Source organism: Microcebus murinus, chromosome 16, assembly GCF_040939455.1.
Source record: "Microcebus murinus isolate Inina chromosome 16, M.murinus_Inina_mat1.0, whole genome shotgun sequence".
Lineage (NCBI taxonomy): Eukaryota > Metazoa > Chordata > Mammalia > Primates > Cheirogaleidae > Microcebus > Microcebus murinus.
This window is the reverse complement of record NC_134119.1, coordinates 32,425,984-32,441,470: the sequence shown is the minus strand read 5'-3', so window position 1 is coordinate 32,441,470 and position 15,487 is coordinate 32,425,984. Positions and strand designations below refer to the sequence as shown.

General features: G+C 40.8%; 1 protein-coding gene across 1 annotated transcript in view; it reads left to right on the top strand.

Moving 5' to 3' along the window:
• Positions 1–3: 3 nt before the first annotated feature.
• The window catches only part of UQCC1 (ubiquinol-cytochrome c reductase complex assembly factor 1), a 110,535-nt gene continuing 95,051 nt past the window's right edge, over positions 4–15,487 (top strand). Inside the window, exon 1 of the mRNA XM_012754801.3 lies at positions 4–195. Within this exon, the coding sequence (XP_012610255.1) occupies positions 172–195 (24 nt within the window). The 5' untranslated portion in view covers positions 4–171. The remainder of the gene's footprint in view (positions 196–15,487) is intronic.

Genomic DNA, 15,487 nt, shown 5'->3' with positions numbered 1-15,487 from the left:
CGCGCGCCCGGGCACGGCAGCCTCGCGCACTGCAGGGGAAGCGCGCGCGTGCGCGCAGCAGCCTCTGTGCGCCTGCGCCGCTCCCGCCCGCAGAGGAAGACGTAGTGAAGGGGTCGTGGCAGCGGGGACTCCGGAAGCTCGCCCTTCACCCGGAAATGGTTGTTAAGGAATATGGCGCTGCTGGTGCGAGTCCTTGTGAGTGAAGGAGTCATCTTCTGTGGTCGCCCGCTGGGTCCCTGTTTGGAGTCCAAGAGGGTGGGGGTGGGGCTGGGGGTGGGAGGAGGAACTGGAAGGAAGCGTTTGAGGGGAGCCTGTACGATAGCTAGGCTGTGCGGTCGCCTTTCCACGGGGAAACTGAGGCAGCTTTTCAACTCTTCCTACCCCCGTTTTGGACTTGGCTTCCCCCTTTTTCGACGAGGGGCAGAATGACACCAGACCTTTATTTGATTTGGTTTGCTTTTCCTCAGTCACTGCCTACAACTGTTTCCCCTCAGGGAGAAGAGCACATGGGGTACTGATTGGAGTTTCGGGAGCCCTGAGTTCTAGTTTATGACTGTCATTGATGCACAGTGCGTAGTGTTTGGCATAGTATAGGTGTCCAATAAATGTGTGTTGAATGAATGAAGTAAGGAAGGACTACTACATTCTTTAGCACCCATATGTGAAACTACTGCACCTCTTGAGATTAAGTCCCAATCCTTCTAGCATACCCTTTCCTCTAGAAATTAAAAGATGAAGAAAGTGGTATCAGAAAAAAAATTTATGAGAATACAGAGCTTAGTTTTTAATCATGGAGGGGTGGGAGAGTTTATAATTTTACCAGGTCATAGTAAGACCCTATCTCTACAAAAAGTAAAAGCATTAACTAGATGCGCTGGCCTGTGCCTCTAGTACCAGCTACTCGAAAGGCTGAGGCAGGAGGATCACTTGAGCCCAGGAGTTCAAGGCTGTAGTGAGCTATGATGACAACACTCCAGCCTGGGCCACAGAGCAAGACCCTGTCTCAAATTTTTTTTTCAAAAACTGGGCTAAGGGCATTGTTTTTCATAGCAGATGTGGACGATTCCTGCCTTTGGGTATCTTTCGGGTTGCTTTTTAATCTTTTTATATATGGCTTACAGAGACCGTGATTTTACTTCTTGTATTCCTTGCCAGCCTAGCAAAGTGCAGTACTCTCCATTGCTGTTCAATAAATATTTGTTTAGGCCGGGCGTGGTGGCTCACGCCTGTAATTCTAGCACTTTGGGAGGCCGAGGCGGGCGGATTGCTCAAGGTCAGGAGTTCGAAACCAGCCTGAGCGAGACCTCGTCTCTACCAAAAATAGAAATAAATTAATTGACCAACTAAAAATATATATACAAAAAATTAGCTGGGCATGGTGGCACGTGCCTGTAGTCCCAGGTTCTCGGGAGGCTGAGGCAGTAGGATCGCTGAGCCCCGGAGATTGAGGTTGCTGTGAGTCAGGCTGACGCCATGGCACTCACTCTAGCCTGGGCAACAAAGTGAGACTCTGTCTCAAAAAAAAAAATTAAATAAATAAATATTTGTTTAAAGAATGGTTCCTAAAACCTACAGAAAGTTTCACTTGGTGAAGTATTTGTTGATTTCAGGATAGAAATTGATTCAGATCTGAGGACTGGAGAAATGGCAGATAGGATGTTCTAAATTATATAGTTTTTAAGATGGATATTTGGGGAACAAGATGAAAAATTTATTGGGCTAGGGACCTGAAATGAACACCTTGATTTGTCTTGGAAGTTAGTGATTGTCTCAGTTTTGTTTTTTTTTTTTTTTTTGAGATGGAGTCTCACTTTTGTTGCCCAGGCTAGAGTGCCGTGGCTTCAGCCTAGCTCACAGCAATCTCAAACTCCTGGGCTCAAGCGATCCTCCTGCCTCAGCCTCCTCAGTAGCTGAGACTACAGGCATGTGCCAACATGCCCAGCTAATTTTTATATATATATATATATTTTAGCTGGCCTATTAATTTCTTTCTATTTATAGTAGAGACGGTGTCTCGCTCTTGCTCAGGCTGGTCTTGAACTCCTGACCTTGAGCAGTCCACCCGCCTGGGCCTCCCAGAGTGCTAGGATTATAGGTGTGAGCCACCGCACCCAGCCATCCCCTTCTTTTTAATTCAGCAATTATTTTGAGTGCCAGTACTTAACTGCATTCTAGGAATTATGCAACGCACTGAGCATGAAAAAAATAAATCTTACTCTCAAGTTTATAATCTAATAGGAGAGATAGAAAATAAAACCTAAAAAACCATCATTACAATAAAAATAATGAACATATTCATCACTCCCAAAAGTTTCTCTGTGCCCTTTTGCAATTATTTTCTCCTGTTGCCTTCCCTTCCTCCCTCTCACCACTGATCAGGGGAAAGCTTTTGTTGTTTCTTCTTTCTTTCTTTTTTTTTAGAGACAGGGTCTCGCTTTGTTGCCTAGGCTGGATTGCAATGGCGTGATCATAGCTCATTGTAACTTTGAGCTCCTGGGCTCAAGCAATTCTCCTGCCTCAGCCTCCTGAATAGCTGGGACTGTAGGCATGTGCCAATGTGCCTGGCTAATTTTTTAAATTTTTTGGTAGCTATGGGGTCTTGCTTTGTTGTCCAGGTAATCTTGAACTTCTGACCTCAAGTGGTCCTCTCACCTTGGTCTCCCAAAGTGCTGGGATTATAGGTGTGAGCCACTGTGCTTTTTATTGTTTTTTTTTTTTAGACAGAGTATCACTCTCTTGCCTAGGCTAGAGTGCCCGTGTGTCAGCTCACAGCAACTTCAAATTCCTGGGCTCATGTGATTGTCCTGCCTCAGCCTTCCTAGTAGCTGGGACTGCAGGTACATGCCACCATGCCTGGCTAATTTTTTCTATTTTTTTTTTTTATAGTTGTTTTGGCTAATTTCTTTCTATTTGTAGTAGAGACAGGGTCTTGCTCTTAGGCTGGTCTCGAACTCCTGAGCTCAAGCAATCCTCCTGCCTCGGCCTCCCAGAGTGCTAGGGTTATAGGCGTGAGCCACCACACCTGGCTTCTTTCATTTTTGAATTGAAATTTTAAAAATTTAATTTTGAAGTATAAAAAGTTATAATAAGTAATGTATATCCACTACTAGATTTTTGTTTTAATAGCTTCCTGTAGCAGTTGTGGATGGATCAGTCAGAAGGGGCTGAGATTAGCGTCCCCAAGGCCAGTCAGAAGCTACTTAAGTAATCCTAGAAGAAGGAGGCCTGTACTAAGGGAAGGGTGGTTAAAGAAGAAGGGATGGTTTAATGGGTTATGGAGGAAATAGAGCAGGGGTCCTCACACTTTTTAAACAGGGGGCCAGTTCACTGTCCCTCAGACTGTTGGAGGGCCGGACTATAGTTAAAAAAAACACTATGAACAAATTCTTGTGCACACTGCACATAATCTTATTTTGAAGTAAAAAAAAACAAACAGGCAAAAACACTCGCATGTGGCCCATGGACCATAGTTTGAGGATGCCTGAAATAGAGTCAACAGGGCTTTGTGAGATGTTATATGTGGAAAGTGAGGGAGAGGAAGGAATTTAACAATAAGTTCCAGGTCTGGCTTGGATGACTGAGTTGCTAGCATTGTCCTTCACTGAGAATATCCAGATGTTTTTAGCATTTGGAGAGTTGGTGCTCAACTCTGCAGAGAGAGAGAGCATGTGCGAGTGAGATAGCTGAGATATAAGTTGTAGTGGAAGCTAGGTGTTACTGAGATTTCCTAGGCAATGATAGTGATAGCTAACATTTATAGGGCACTTACTATGTGATAAGCACTTTTAAATACTTTATATGTATGCGAATTTACCTAATATTTACAGCAGCCCTTTAGAAAGAAGGGCATATTATTTTCCCTATTTTATTGTATTTATTTTTTCTTTGTAGCAAAATGCTGTTTATTTTGAGCATCTGGGTGCAGATGGGTAGAGGCTGAAAAAGGAGGTGTCTACCTATTTTCCCAATAAGAAAATTGAACCACAGAGAAGTAGTATTCCTGAAACATTCTTGTTAATCTTGCCTTATTTTTCTTCTTTCTGTCCTGTCAGCCAATTTTTCCCTTTTTCAGTGATGGAGAACCAATGATGGATTTGGGAAGGAGGAAGAAACTAAAACACTATTGTTGGGTGGTTACAGCTGAGAAACTGGACATTTGAGCAGTGGAACTGGACATGGTTATGGTTTTCTGAGCTGTCTTGGGCATTGGTAGTCATTTTTGCATTTCTTTGGGAATATAGAAATTGTAAAAAGCTACCTTGTACATAAAAAATAATTTTAAAAAATTATGGTAAAATACATATAAAAGTTACCTTTTTAACAATTTTTACATGTACAGTTCTGTTGCATTGAGTACATTCACATTGTTTTGCTGCTGTCACCATGCTCATCCACAGAACTCTTTTCATCTTACAAACCTAAACTGTATCCATTAAATAGTATCTCATCATGATCTCCTCTACTCAGCCCCTGGCAGCCACCATTCTACTTTCTGTCTCTATTATGAGTTTAACTACTCTAGGTACCTCATATAAGTGCAGTCATACATTATTTGACTGACTGGCTTATTTCACTCAGCATAATGTTCTCAAGATTCATCTGTGTTGTAGCTTGTGTCAGAATTTCCTTCTTTCTTTCCTTTTTAAGGTTGAATAATAGTCCATTGTATGGATATACCACATTTTGTCCATTCATCTGTTAATGAATACTTGGTTCCTTCTACCTTTTGACTATTGCAAATAGTGCTATTATGAACATGGATATACAAATATCTGTTTCAGTTCCTGCTTTTACTTCTTTGGGTATATTCCCAGAAGTGAAAGTGCTAGATCATATGCTAATTTTTCTATATCATTTTTTGAGGAATTGTCATACCATTTTCACAGCAGCTGTGTACCATTTTACATTCCCACTAGCAATGCACAAGAGTTGTGATTTCTCCACATCCTCGCCAACACTTATTTTCTGGTTTTTTTTTTTTTTTTTTTTGAGACAGAGTCTCGCTTTGTTGCCCAGGCTAGAGTGAGTGCCGTGGCATCAGCCTAGCTCCAGCAACCTCAAACTCCTGGGCTCGAGCGATCCTTCTGCCTCAGCCTCCCTGGTAGCTGGGACTACAGGCATGTGCCACCATGCCCGGCTAATTTTTTTTATATATATATCAGTTGGCCAATTGATTTCTTTCTATTTATAGTAGAGACGGGGTCTCGCTCTTGCTCAGGCTGGTTTTGAACTCCTGACCTTGAGCAATCCGCCCGCCTCGGCCTCCCAAGAGCTAGGATTACAGGCGTGAGCCACAGCGCCCGGCCTTATTTTCTGGTTTTTGATAATAGCCTTTCTAATGGGTATGAAGTAGGATCTCATTGTAGTATTGATTTTTATCTCTCTGGTGGCTGATAATGTTGGGCATCTTTTCATGTTCTTACTCGCTATTTGTGTATTTTCTTTGGAGAAATGTCCAAGTGCTTTGCCTATTTTTGAATTGTTTGTTTTTGGTGGTTGAATTATAGTACTTTATGTGTGTTGGATATCAATATCAGATACATGATTTGCAAATAATTTCTCCCATTGTATGGGTTGCTTTTTCACTCTGTTGCTAGTATCCTTTGGTACACAAAAGTTTTAATTTTGATGAAGACTGACTTACCCATTTTTTGTTTTGTTGTCTCTTCTTTTGATATTATATCTGAGAAATTATTGTCAAATCCAATGTCATGAAGTCTTTCCCGTAAGTTTTCTTCTAAGAGTTTTTTTTTTTTGAGACAGAGTCACTCAGTTGCCCGGGCTAGAGTGCTGTGGTGTCAGCCTTGCTCACAGCAACCTCAAACTCCTGGGCTCAAGCGATCCTCCAGCCTCAGCCTCCCAAGTAGCTGGGACTACAGGCATGTGCCACCACACCTGGCCAATTTTTTTCTATATATACATATATATACACACACATATACATATATATATATTATTTTAGTTGTCCAGCTAATTTCTTTCTATTTTTAGTAGAGACGGGTCTGGCTCTTGCTGAGGCCAGTCTCGAACTCCCGAGCTCAAAGGATCCACCCGCCTTGGCCTCCCGGAGTGCTAGGATTACAGGCGTGAGCCACCATGCCCGGCCTCTTCTAAGAATTTTACAATTTTATTTCTTACATTTAGTTTTTTTATCCATTTTGAGTTAATTTTTGTACATGGTAGAAGGCTTTACTGTATTTTTTGAGCTATTTTCTTAGTGGGTGCTCTGGGGATTACAATTAACATCTTAATTCCTAATAGTCTAGTTTGGATTAATACTAACTTAATTTCAATAATATATAAAAACTTTGTTTCTATGTGGCTCTGTTTTCCCCCCTCCCATGTGCTGTTATTGCTATTCAAATTACATTTTTTGGTTTTTTTTTGAGACAGAGTCTCACTCTGTTGCCCTGAGTAGAGTGCAGTGGCATCATGGTAGCTCAATGCAACCTCCAACCCCTGGGCTCAAATGATTCTCCGGCCTCAGCTTGCCAAGTAGGTAGGACTACAGGCACATGCCAGGCAGCCCAGCTAATTTTCCTATTTTTAGTAGAGACAGGATCTCCCTCTGTTGCTCAGGCTGGTCTCGAACTCTTGAGTTCAAGCGATCCTCCTGCCTTGACCTCCCAGAATGTTAGGATTACAGGCGTGAGCCATAGTGCTCAGCCTTCTTGGAGTTCTAAATTAATGTTTTCCATTAAATTTGAGATTTTTTGCCACTATGTTTTCAAATATTTTTCTGTCCATTTATTTTCTTCTGAGACTACCGTTATACATTTATTGGTACTTTTGGTGGTTCCCACAAGTCTCTGAGGCTGTTAAATTTCCATTTTCTTTCTATTTTCTTTCCATTCTTCAGACTGGATAGTCTAAATTGACCTACCTTCAAGGTCACCAGTTCTTTCTTCTGCCTGCTCAAATCTACTGTCAAGCCCACTGGTGAATTTTTAGTTTTTGTTCTTTTCAACTCTAGAATTTATTTTGCTTCTTTTAAAATAATTCCTTTCTTTCTTTATATTCTCTGTTGAGACATTATATAGTTCTTTAGACAGTTTCATTTAAATCTTTGAACATATTCAGAATAGCTAATTTAAAGTCTTTGTGTAGATTAAGTCTGATGTCTTGACTTCCTTTGAGACAAATTCTATTGATTGCCTTTTCCCTCCGCTGTGTATGGGCCATACCTTTTTGTTTCTTTGCATGTTTTGTAATTTTTTTGTTGAAACTGGACATTTTAGATAATACATTGTGGCAACTCTGGAAATCAGGTTTTTTCCCTTCCCAGTGTTTGTTATTGTGTTTTTTGTGACTTTTCTGGAATTAATTCTATAAAGTCTGTATTCTTCGTTGTGTGTGTCCCCTGAAGTTTTTGCTTAATTAGCTTAGTGGTCAGCTAATGATTGAACAGAAATTTCCTTAAATGCTTAGAACCAGTGTCTCCCAGTTTTTACTGAAAGGCTCTGTGTACATGTTGAGGTGCACCCTCAACACTCTGCCAGGCATTTAACAGCTCTGCCTTAACTTTCTTTCCTGCTTGTGCAGAGCCTCAAGGTCAACCGGGAATGAGAGGCATACCCAGGTCTTTCCTGAGCATGTGCACACCTTTGGGTATGTGCACAGACCTGTGTATGTGCATGGGCCAGGCATATGTTGGAGCTTTTCAAAGCCCCTGTGGACATCTCATTCCCCACCTTTTCCTTTAAAGGTTTTTGATTAGCCTCTTGTTTTCTGCAACTGTTATCCACTGCCTCAGGAAGCCATGAAATTAAACAATTACATCTGTTTGTTTTCAACCAGTGCTCTTGGGGAAGAGGTTTTTCACACTGGGTGAGTTCTAAGACAGTCTTGCAAATAGAGCTTTCTAAGGTAAATTATCAGACAGATTAAATAATGCCAGTTTTTTTTGTGAATAAGGCTTTGAGGAGCATCATCCCCATTCTGGAGTTAACTTTTCTCCAGAGGAGACTAGTTCCTTTTGGTGGATATTGCTATTTAGAAATCAAATCTGGCTGCTACATGTGTTCATTGTTACTGTGGTGTCATTGCCTCTAGGCCCTGTCAGGACATGGGGAGGAAATATATGTATGTTTATACATGCACATAAACACATATATATCTTTTTTTTTTTTTTTTTTTTGAGACAGAGTCTCACTCTGTCACCCGTGCTAGAGTGCTGTGGTGTTAGCCTAGCTCACGGCAGCCTCAAACTCCTAGGCTCAAGTGGTTCTCCTGCCTCAGCCTCCCAAGTAGCTGGACTACAGGCATGCGCCACCATGCCCGGCTAATTTATTTTCCTATATATTTTTAGTTGTCTGATTAATTTCTTTCTATTTTTGGTAGAGACAGGGTCTCCTTCTTGCTAAGGCTGGTCTCAGACTCCTGAGCTCAAAGGATCCTCCCACCTCGGCCTCCCAGAGTGCTAGGATTACAGGTGTGAGCCACCCTGCCTGGCCTCTATTTCTTTCTTTAGCTATATATATTCAAACCCACACCAATTCTAAATCCAATCTAATACCACAGGGTTTATGCTACCCTTCTGCCTTGCCATATTTGTTAACTCCTTTCTCTAATAGAAACCTGACCCTTTACCCTCAATGATTTGCTCAGACTATTCTGTACGTAATCAACATTTTGAAACTCAGATTGGACACTCCCAACAAGTGGGAAGAGGTGACTTATTCAGTAAGTTTTGAAGGACTGGTCAAACATTCTCTTCTTCGGTTTATAGAAGTATATTTTTGTAGCATGCCACATTGTAACCCATAGGAGAGTTTGTTACAGTGTTATCTGTTCTTTGACTATGGAATTGAATTAGTATTCATGCTATTCAGAATTTAGGTATCACTGGGGAATTACAGAGTAGATTTGATGACTATAGTAGATCTTCATTATTCACAGATTCTATATTTGTGAGTTCACCTGGTTGCTAAAATTTATTTGTAACCCCAAAATCAGTACTTAGGAAACTTTTGCAGTCATTTGCAGGTACGTGCAGAGGGGTGAGAAATTTCAGCAGCCAATATGCAGGTTCGTAGCTGCAGTCAAAAAGGGCTAGCTGAGGTCAAACAAAAACACTGTGCCTTCTTCTTTTTTATTTTATTTTTTTTGAGACAGAGTCTCACTCTGTTGCCCAGGCTAGAGTGCCTTGGCGTCAGCCTAGCTCACAGCAACCTCAAACTCCTGGGCTCAAGTGATCCTACTGCCTCAGCCTCCCAAGTAGCTGGAACTACAGGCATGCGCCACCATGCCCGGCTAATTTTTTCTATATATGTTTAGTTGGCCAATTATTTCTTTCTATTTTTTAGTAGAGACGGGGTCTCGCTCTTTTCAGGCTGGTTTCGAACACCTGACCTTGAGCGATCCATCCACCTTGGCCTCCCAGAGTGCTAGAATTATAGGCATGAGCCTGTTCCTTCTCGTTTCAGCTCCTATACTATAAACAAGTGTCCTCTCATGGTCTATTTAGTGCCATTTTTTGCATTTTTGTGGTTTTTTTGAGATTTCTGTGTTTAAAATGGCTACCAAATATGGTACTGAAGTGCTGTACAGCATTGTTGAGTGCAAGAAGGCTGTAATGTGCCTTATGGAGAAAATGTGCGTGAGATAAGTTTTGTCAATTATAGTGCTGTTTCAGTTTAATGTTAATGAATCAACAATATATATTAAGTAGGGTGTCTTTCAACAGAAACACACATTATATATTTATTGGTTGATGAAAATGTGACCAGAGGCTTGTGGGAACCTAACCCTGTATTTCCCCTAGGAGCAATGGTTCGGTATTTGCTGATTTAGTGTTTGTGGTGATTTTATGGTGAATAAGTAGAATTGAATATACCTGTGAAACCTTTTCTAGTTCACGAGTGAACCAAGGAAAATGCTATGTATCTTAATATTCACATGCAGAAATAGGTCTGTAAGTGGACTGATTAAAATGTAGTCAATGAAAATGCAGGTAGGCTGGGGCTGGTGGCTCACATCTGTAATCTCAGCACTTTGGGAGGATGAGAGGGGAGAATTGCTTGAGGCCAGGAGTTTGAGACTAGTTTGGGCAAAATAGGGAGACCCCGCTCTACTAAAAAAAGAAAAAAAGAGCTGCTGTTAGAATGTTTTGAAATACTGATGTAAAATCACCTACAGTCAACAATATGCACAGGAAATGAAAACATGAACCCCTGTCTTTAAAATTTTTGGTTTTGAAGTGTTGGTGAGGCAAAAGGCAATAAAACTAGTTCCCACTTAGTAATGGTGCACTTATCCTAAGTTAAAGCAATAATTTTTACCACTGGGAATGGCTATAAATGTTTTTCTGAACTTGGAGAGGTTGAGGTGTACTAATTGTTGTAGGCCTAATATTAATAACTGTATGAGAGAGGTAAGTACTTCTACAGATTTATATTTATAAATGAAGAAATTGGGAGGGTGTGTTAATGGAAAAAAACCCCAAACTCTGTAAAACAATTTAAAGAGGTTTATTCTGAGCTGAACACATATAACTGGGAGGTCTGGGGCTCAGGAGAACTTACCTGTTCTGCCCAAGGAGAAGCATGGAGTTGAGGGGCCCAAGGGTGGCCCATGTTAGTACCTATTACTGAGTTTGGGCTACTCTTTTGGGGGGATCCTGAGTCTTCTCTGAGCCCTTTGTTGGGTGCCAGAATCGTTAACGGAAAAAAACCTGGACTATAAAATAGTTTGAAGAAGTTTATTCTGAGCTGAACATGTGTGACTAATGGCTTGGAGAGTCACACCCAAGAAGTCTTGAGCAGGTGGTCCCAAGGCAGTTGGGCAATAGTTTGGTTTTATACATTTTATTATTTTTTTTTCATTGATGAAGATTCACCTTATCAGAACAGGTTTTATGCATTTTAGAAAGGCAGGAATTGCAGGTAAAATAATAAATCAATACAAAGGTGTACATTGGTTTGGCCTGAAAAGGTGAGACATCTGGGCAGCATAGTGGAGAGCTTACAGGTTATAGTTGGGTTCAAAGATTTTTTGATTTGTAATTGGTTACAGAAATAAAGCTTTGTCTAAAGGTTTTGGAGTATTTTAAGATAAGGAAGTCTGTTAATCCAGGCAAGCTACAATGTATCAATGCAAGTGATCTGTTAGGCAGATTGATGGCCTGAGGGTGGATTTAACCTTTGCTCTGCATGGCCTTAAGTCCCATTAATAATTTAGTATCTTATTTTCCTGGGTGTGTTCAACTATGTTTCCCTTCATGGTCAGGACCCCTTGGCTAAGGCGGGGATCTTCTCAGTCTGCGAGAAGCTTAGGATTTTATTTTAGTTCACAGGTGGAGAGGAAAAAGGACTGAGTAGAGTCAGTAGAACCAGAAGCTATAGTGTAAAGAGATTTATTTATTTATTTAGGCAGAGTCTTGCTGTGTTGCCTGGGTTAGAGTGCTGTGGCATCAGCTCAGCTCACGGCAACCTCAAACTCCTGGGCTCAGGTGATCCTCCTGCCTCAGCCTCCTGAGTAGCTGGGACCACAGGCGTGTGCCACCATGCCTGGCTATTTTTTTTTTTTTTCTATTTTTAGTTGCCTGGCTAATTTCTTTCTATTTTTAGTAGAGATGGGGTCTCGCTCTTGCTGAGGCTGGTCTTGAACTCATGAGCTCAAGCGATCCTCCCGCTACGGCCTCCCAGAGTGCTAGGATTATAGGTGTGAGCCACCGTGCCTGGCCTTAAAGAGATTTCTTGAAGCAAATGATCTTATAGTTTCCATCAGAGTGAAGAAGACAGTCCCAGAGGAAATGACTACAAGGAGATTAGCTTGTGTGGAACAGAGCAGTGATTCCTAAACCAGAGAATCTGAGTCAGGTTTTGGAACAGCTGAATGGAGAATGCAAAGCAGGGTTTGTAAGTATTATGAGTCTATAGGGATCCAGTTGGTAAAGACCAATAAAGATCAGGTGTTTAAATTTGACTAAAGAGGCCCTTGGGAGCCAGGTGTAGTGGTGTGCGCCTCTAATCCCGGCTACTCAGCAGGCTAAGTTGGGAGGATTACTTGAGCCCAGGAGTTTGAGACCAGCCTGGGCAACATAGCAAGATCCTGCCTTAAAAACATGCTTATGTGATGAGGCCCTTGGAGCCACTGCAGGCTTTTGAGAAAGAAGATGAATGCTAGGTTCAAACCAATAGTTTAAGAAAATGATTCTTGCTTCTATGACAGTTTGCTGGGGAAAGAGGGGCTTACATAATTCAGTAACAATTGTTCAGAACAATGATGCCTTTGTGTGTGTGTCCCAGCATAGATTCAAGTTGCCCTGAATATACACTCCCTGTGTGCGTGTGTGTGTGTGTGTGTGGGGGGGGTTTGTGTGTATATGTCTTTCTGTTATCCAAGTGCTTTTACAAATGTTCCTTGGAACACTCCTGTGAGGTAGCTTTTATTATTCCCTTTTTTATCTTTTCTTTCTTTCTTTCTTTCTTTCTTTCTTTCTTTCTTTCTTTCTTTCTTTCTTTCTTTCTTTTTTTTTTTTTGAGACAGGGTCTTGGTCTGTTGCCTGGGTTAGAGTGCAGTGGCATGATCATAGCTCATTGCAACCTCACACTCCAGGGCTCAAGCAATCCTCCTGCTCAGGTCTTCCAAGTAGCTAGGACTACAGGCACACACCACTGTGCCTGACTAATTTTTCTAATTTTTGTAAAGATGGGGGTCTCACTCTTGCTCATGCTGGGCTTGAACTCCTGACCTAAGTGATCCTCCTGCCTTGGCCTCCCAGAGTGCTAGGATTACAGGTGTGAGCCACCATATCTGGCCTATTATTCCCATTTTTCATAAGGGAAAACAGAGCTGTAGATTGTTGAGTAACTAGCTCTCAGGGTCATACAGCTATTTGATGGCAGGCTTGGGATTCAAACACACTTTCTGCTACATCTCAGCAGTTTCAATTAAGGATTTGGATAAGAATTATGGTTGTAGGATTGGAGAAGGGAAGAACAAAGTTGATTGTGCCTTTCTTCTAATAAGAACTGATTTGAAAATATTGGCCTAAGACCAACTAGAGTCAAAATTACAAAGAAAAATTTTGTTGACATTGGAAATAACATGATGAAATTCTTCAGAAACTCTTCTAAAAGTTTGCATTGTTTCTACTTGTAATTTCCTCTTGCTTACCCCCACCTCCTGCTTTTGGCTCTGAATCTGTAGAAGTTTCATCTAATCCCATATTTACATTTTTAGGAAAGGAACATCTGATATTGAATGATTCTGATAAATCTGTCAGTGTTGGTAAAACAAAACACCAGTAACTATCTCTCATTTGAAAAACCATTCCAACGAATCAAATGCCTTTAGCCTACTTTTCATTTGAAATATAAGGTGCTTGTAAGTGGCCTGTTATTATAGAAATAGTTACACAATTTTAGAACTGTGAGATACTTTAGAAAGCATCTGAAGGTTTAAAACTCAAATGCCTTTCTCCATCCCACCTCACCTCTGCCCCTTCCTGAGGAAATGGAGATTCAGATTGAACTTAATGCTGAGCTGGACATACTGCAAGGTACATTTGTTAATTTTTTTGTTTTAAATCCTGAGAAGTAGGGATTTTATCTTTATTTTTTATGAGGGACAACCAAGGCTCACAGAGGTGGTTATCTAATATATAGTTTATGAACAGTGGAGCCAAGAATCAAATCAATGCTTTCTTGGTTGATCTGAGTACAGTGGTGTTTACAACTAACTATCCATCACAACCAGTTACAGATTCCTTTGTTCCTTCTCCACTCCCACTGCTTCACTTCACCAGCCTTTACAAAAATAAATAAAAAGCAAATCAGTGCTTTCTTTCTTTAAGTATGTGGCTTTTCCCACAATATGCTGTATTTTAATTTGTTCAAGACTAGATCATATAGTATCAGAGCTAGAAGGGACGCTGGAGATAGTATTACCTTTACTCTTTCATCCCATAAATGAGCATGGATTCTGGACTTGGGTTCATATCCTGCTATTTATTAACTGTGTGACATTGGGAAGTCACTTATTTTTGAATAAGGCTTTTGAGTCATTAACCCCATTCTGGAGTCAACTTTTCTTCAGAGGAGACTAGTTCCTTTCAGTGGGTATTGCTATTTAGAAACCAAATCTGGGTGCTACATGTGCTCATTGCTACTGCTCATTGCTCATGTCTTCCAGGCCCTATAAGGACATATGCATACATATATTTCATATCTCAGTTTCTTTATCTGCATAAATGGGATAATAACAGTATACCTAAGTCACTGGGTGGTCATTGTGAGGTTTAAATATGTTCATATATGTAAAGCACCCAGAAAAGTGTCTGGCACCTAGTGGGTACTCATAAGTATTACTAATAATTGCTATGAGGAAACAGTGTCATGGAGGTTAAGTTACTTGTAAAGATCGTATTAGAGGCGGGTACGGTGGCTCATGCCTGTAATCCTAGCACTCTGGGAGACCAAGGCTGGCGGATTGCTCGAAGTCAGGAGTTCGAAACCAGCCTGAGCAAGAGCGAGACCCGGTCTCTACTATAAATAGAAAGAAATTAATTGGCCAACTAATATATAGAGAAAAAATTAGCCAGGCATGGGGGCGCCTGCCTTTAGTCCCAGCTACATGGGAAGATGAGGCAGTAGGATTGCTTGAGCCCAGGAGTTTGAGGTTGCTGTGAACTAGGCTGACGCCATGGCACTCACTCTAGCCTGGGCAACAAAGTGAGACCCTGTCCCCCCCAAAAAAAAATCTTACTAGAGTAGCTGAATCTCAACTAGAATCCAGATCTTTGACTCCTAGTACAGTTGTCCCTTGGTATCTGTGAGTGACTGGTTCCAGGACTTCCCTCAAATACCAAAATCCATGGATGCTCAAGTCCCTGATGTAAAATGGCATAGTATTATTATTTGTATATAACATATATTTCCTCCCATATACTTTAAATCCTCTGTAGGTTTCTTATAATACCTAATATAATGTAAATGCTATGTAGATAGTTGTTATACTGTTTTGTTTAGGAAATAATGACAAGAAAAAAATCTGTACGTGTTTAGTTCAGATAAAATATTTTTCCTGAATTTTTTCAGTCTGCTATTTGTTGAATCCATGGATGCAGTGCTAGTGGGTACGGATGGCCGACTACACTGTACATCATTCTTGGCAAAGCATTTTCAAACAATTTGTGTATGCAGCCCTCATTATTATTTCCTCACATAGTCTACAGGTCAAGTGAAGAAAACCCTTGGATCCCCTATAGTTGGTTCCTAGAATAGAAATTTCCAGTGCTGTGTACATGGATATCATTTATATAATGGAATGTATTTCAGAATTATAAAATAAAGCAGGCTTTTCATTTATCAAGACAGAACTCTCCCTTTCTCCATTCTTGCCTTTTACTTTGGCCAAGTATTCTTTCTGAGATCAACTAATGTCAGAGGGAAAAACCAAATCTCAGTATTAGCTTTTTTTCTTTTTTTAACATTCTTTTTCTTTTTTTTTTCCCCCGGCATATTACAGGGGTACAGATTTTAAG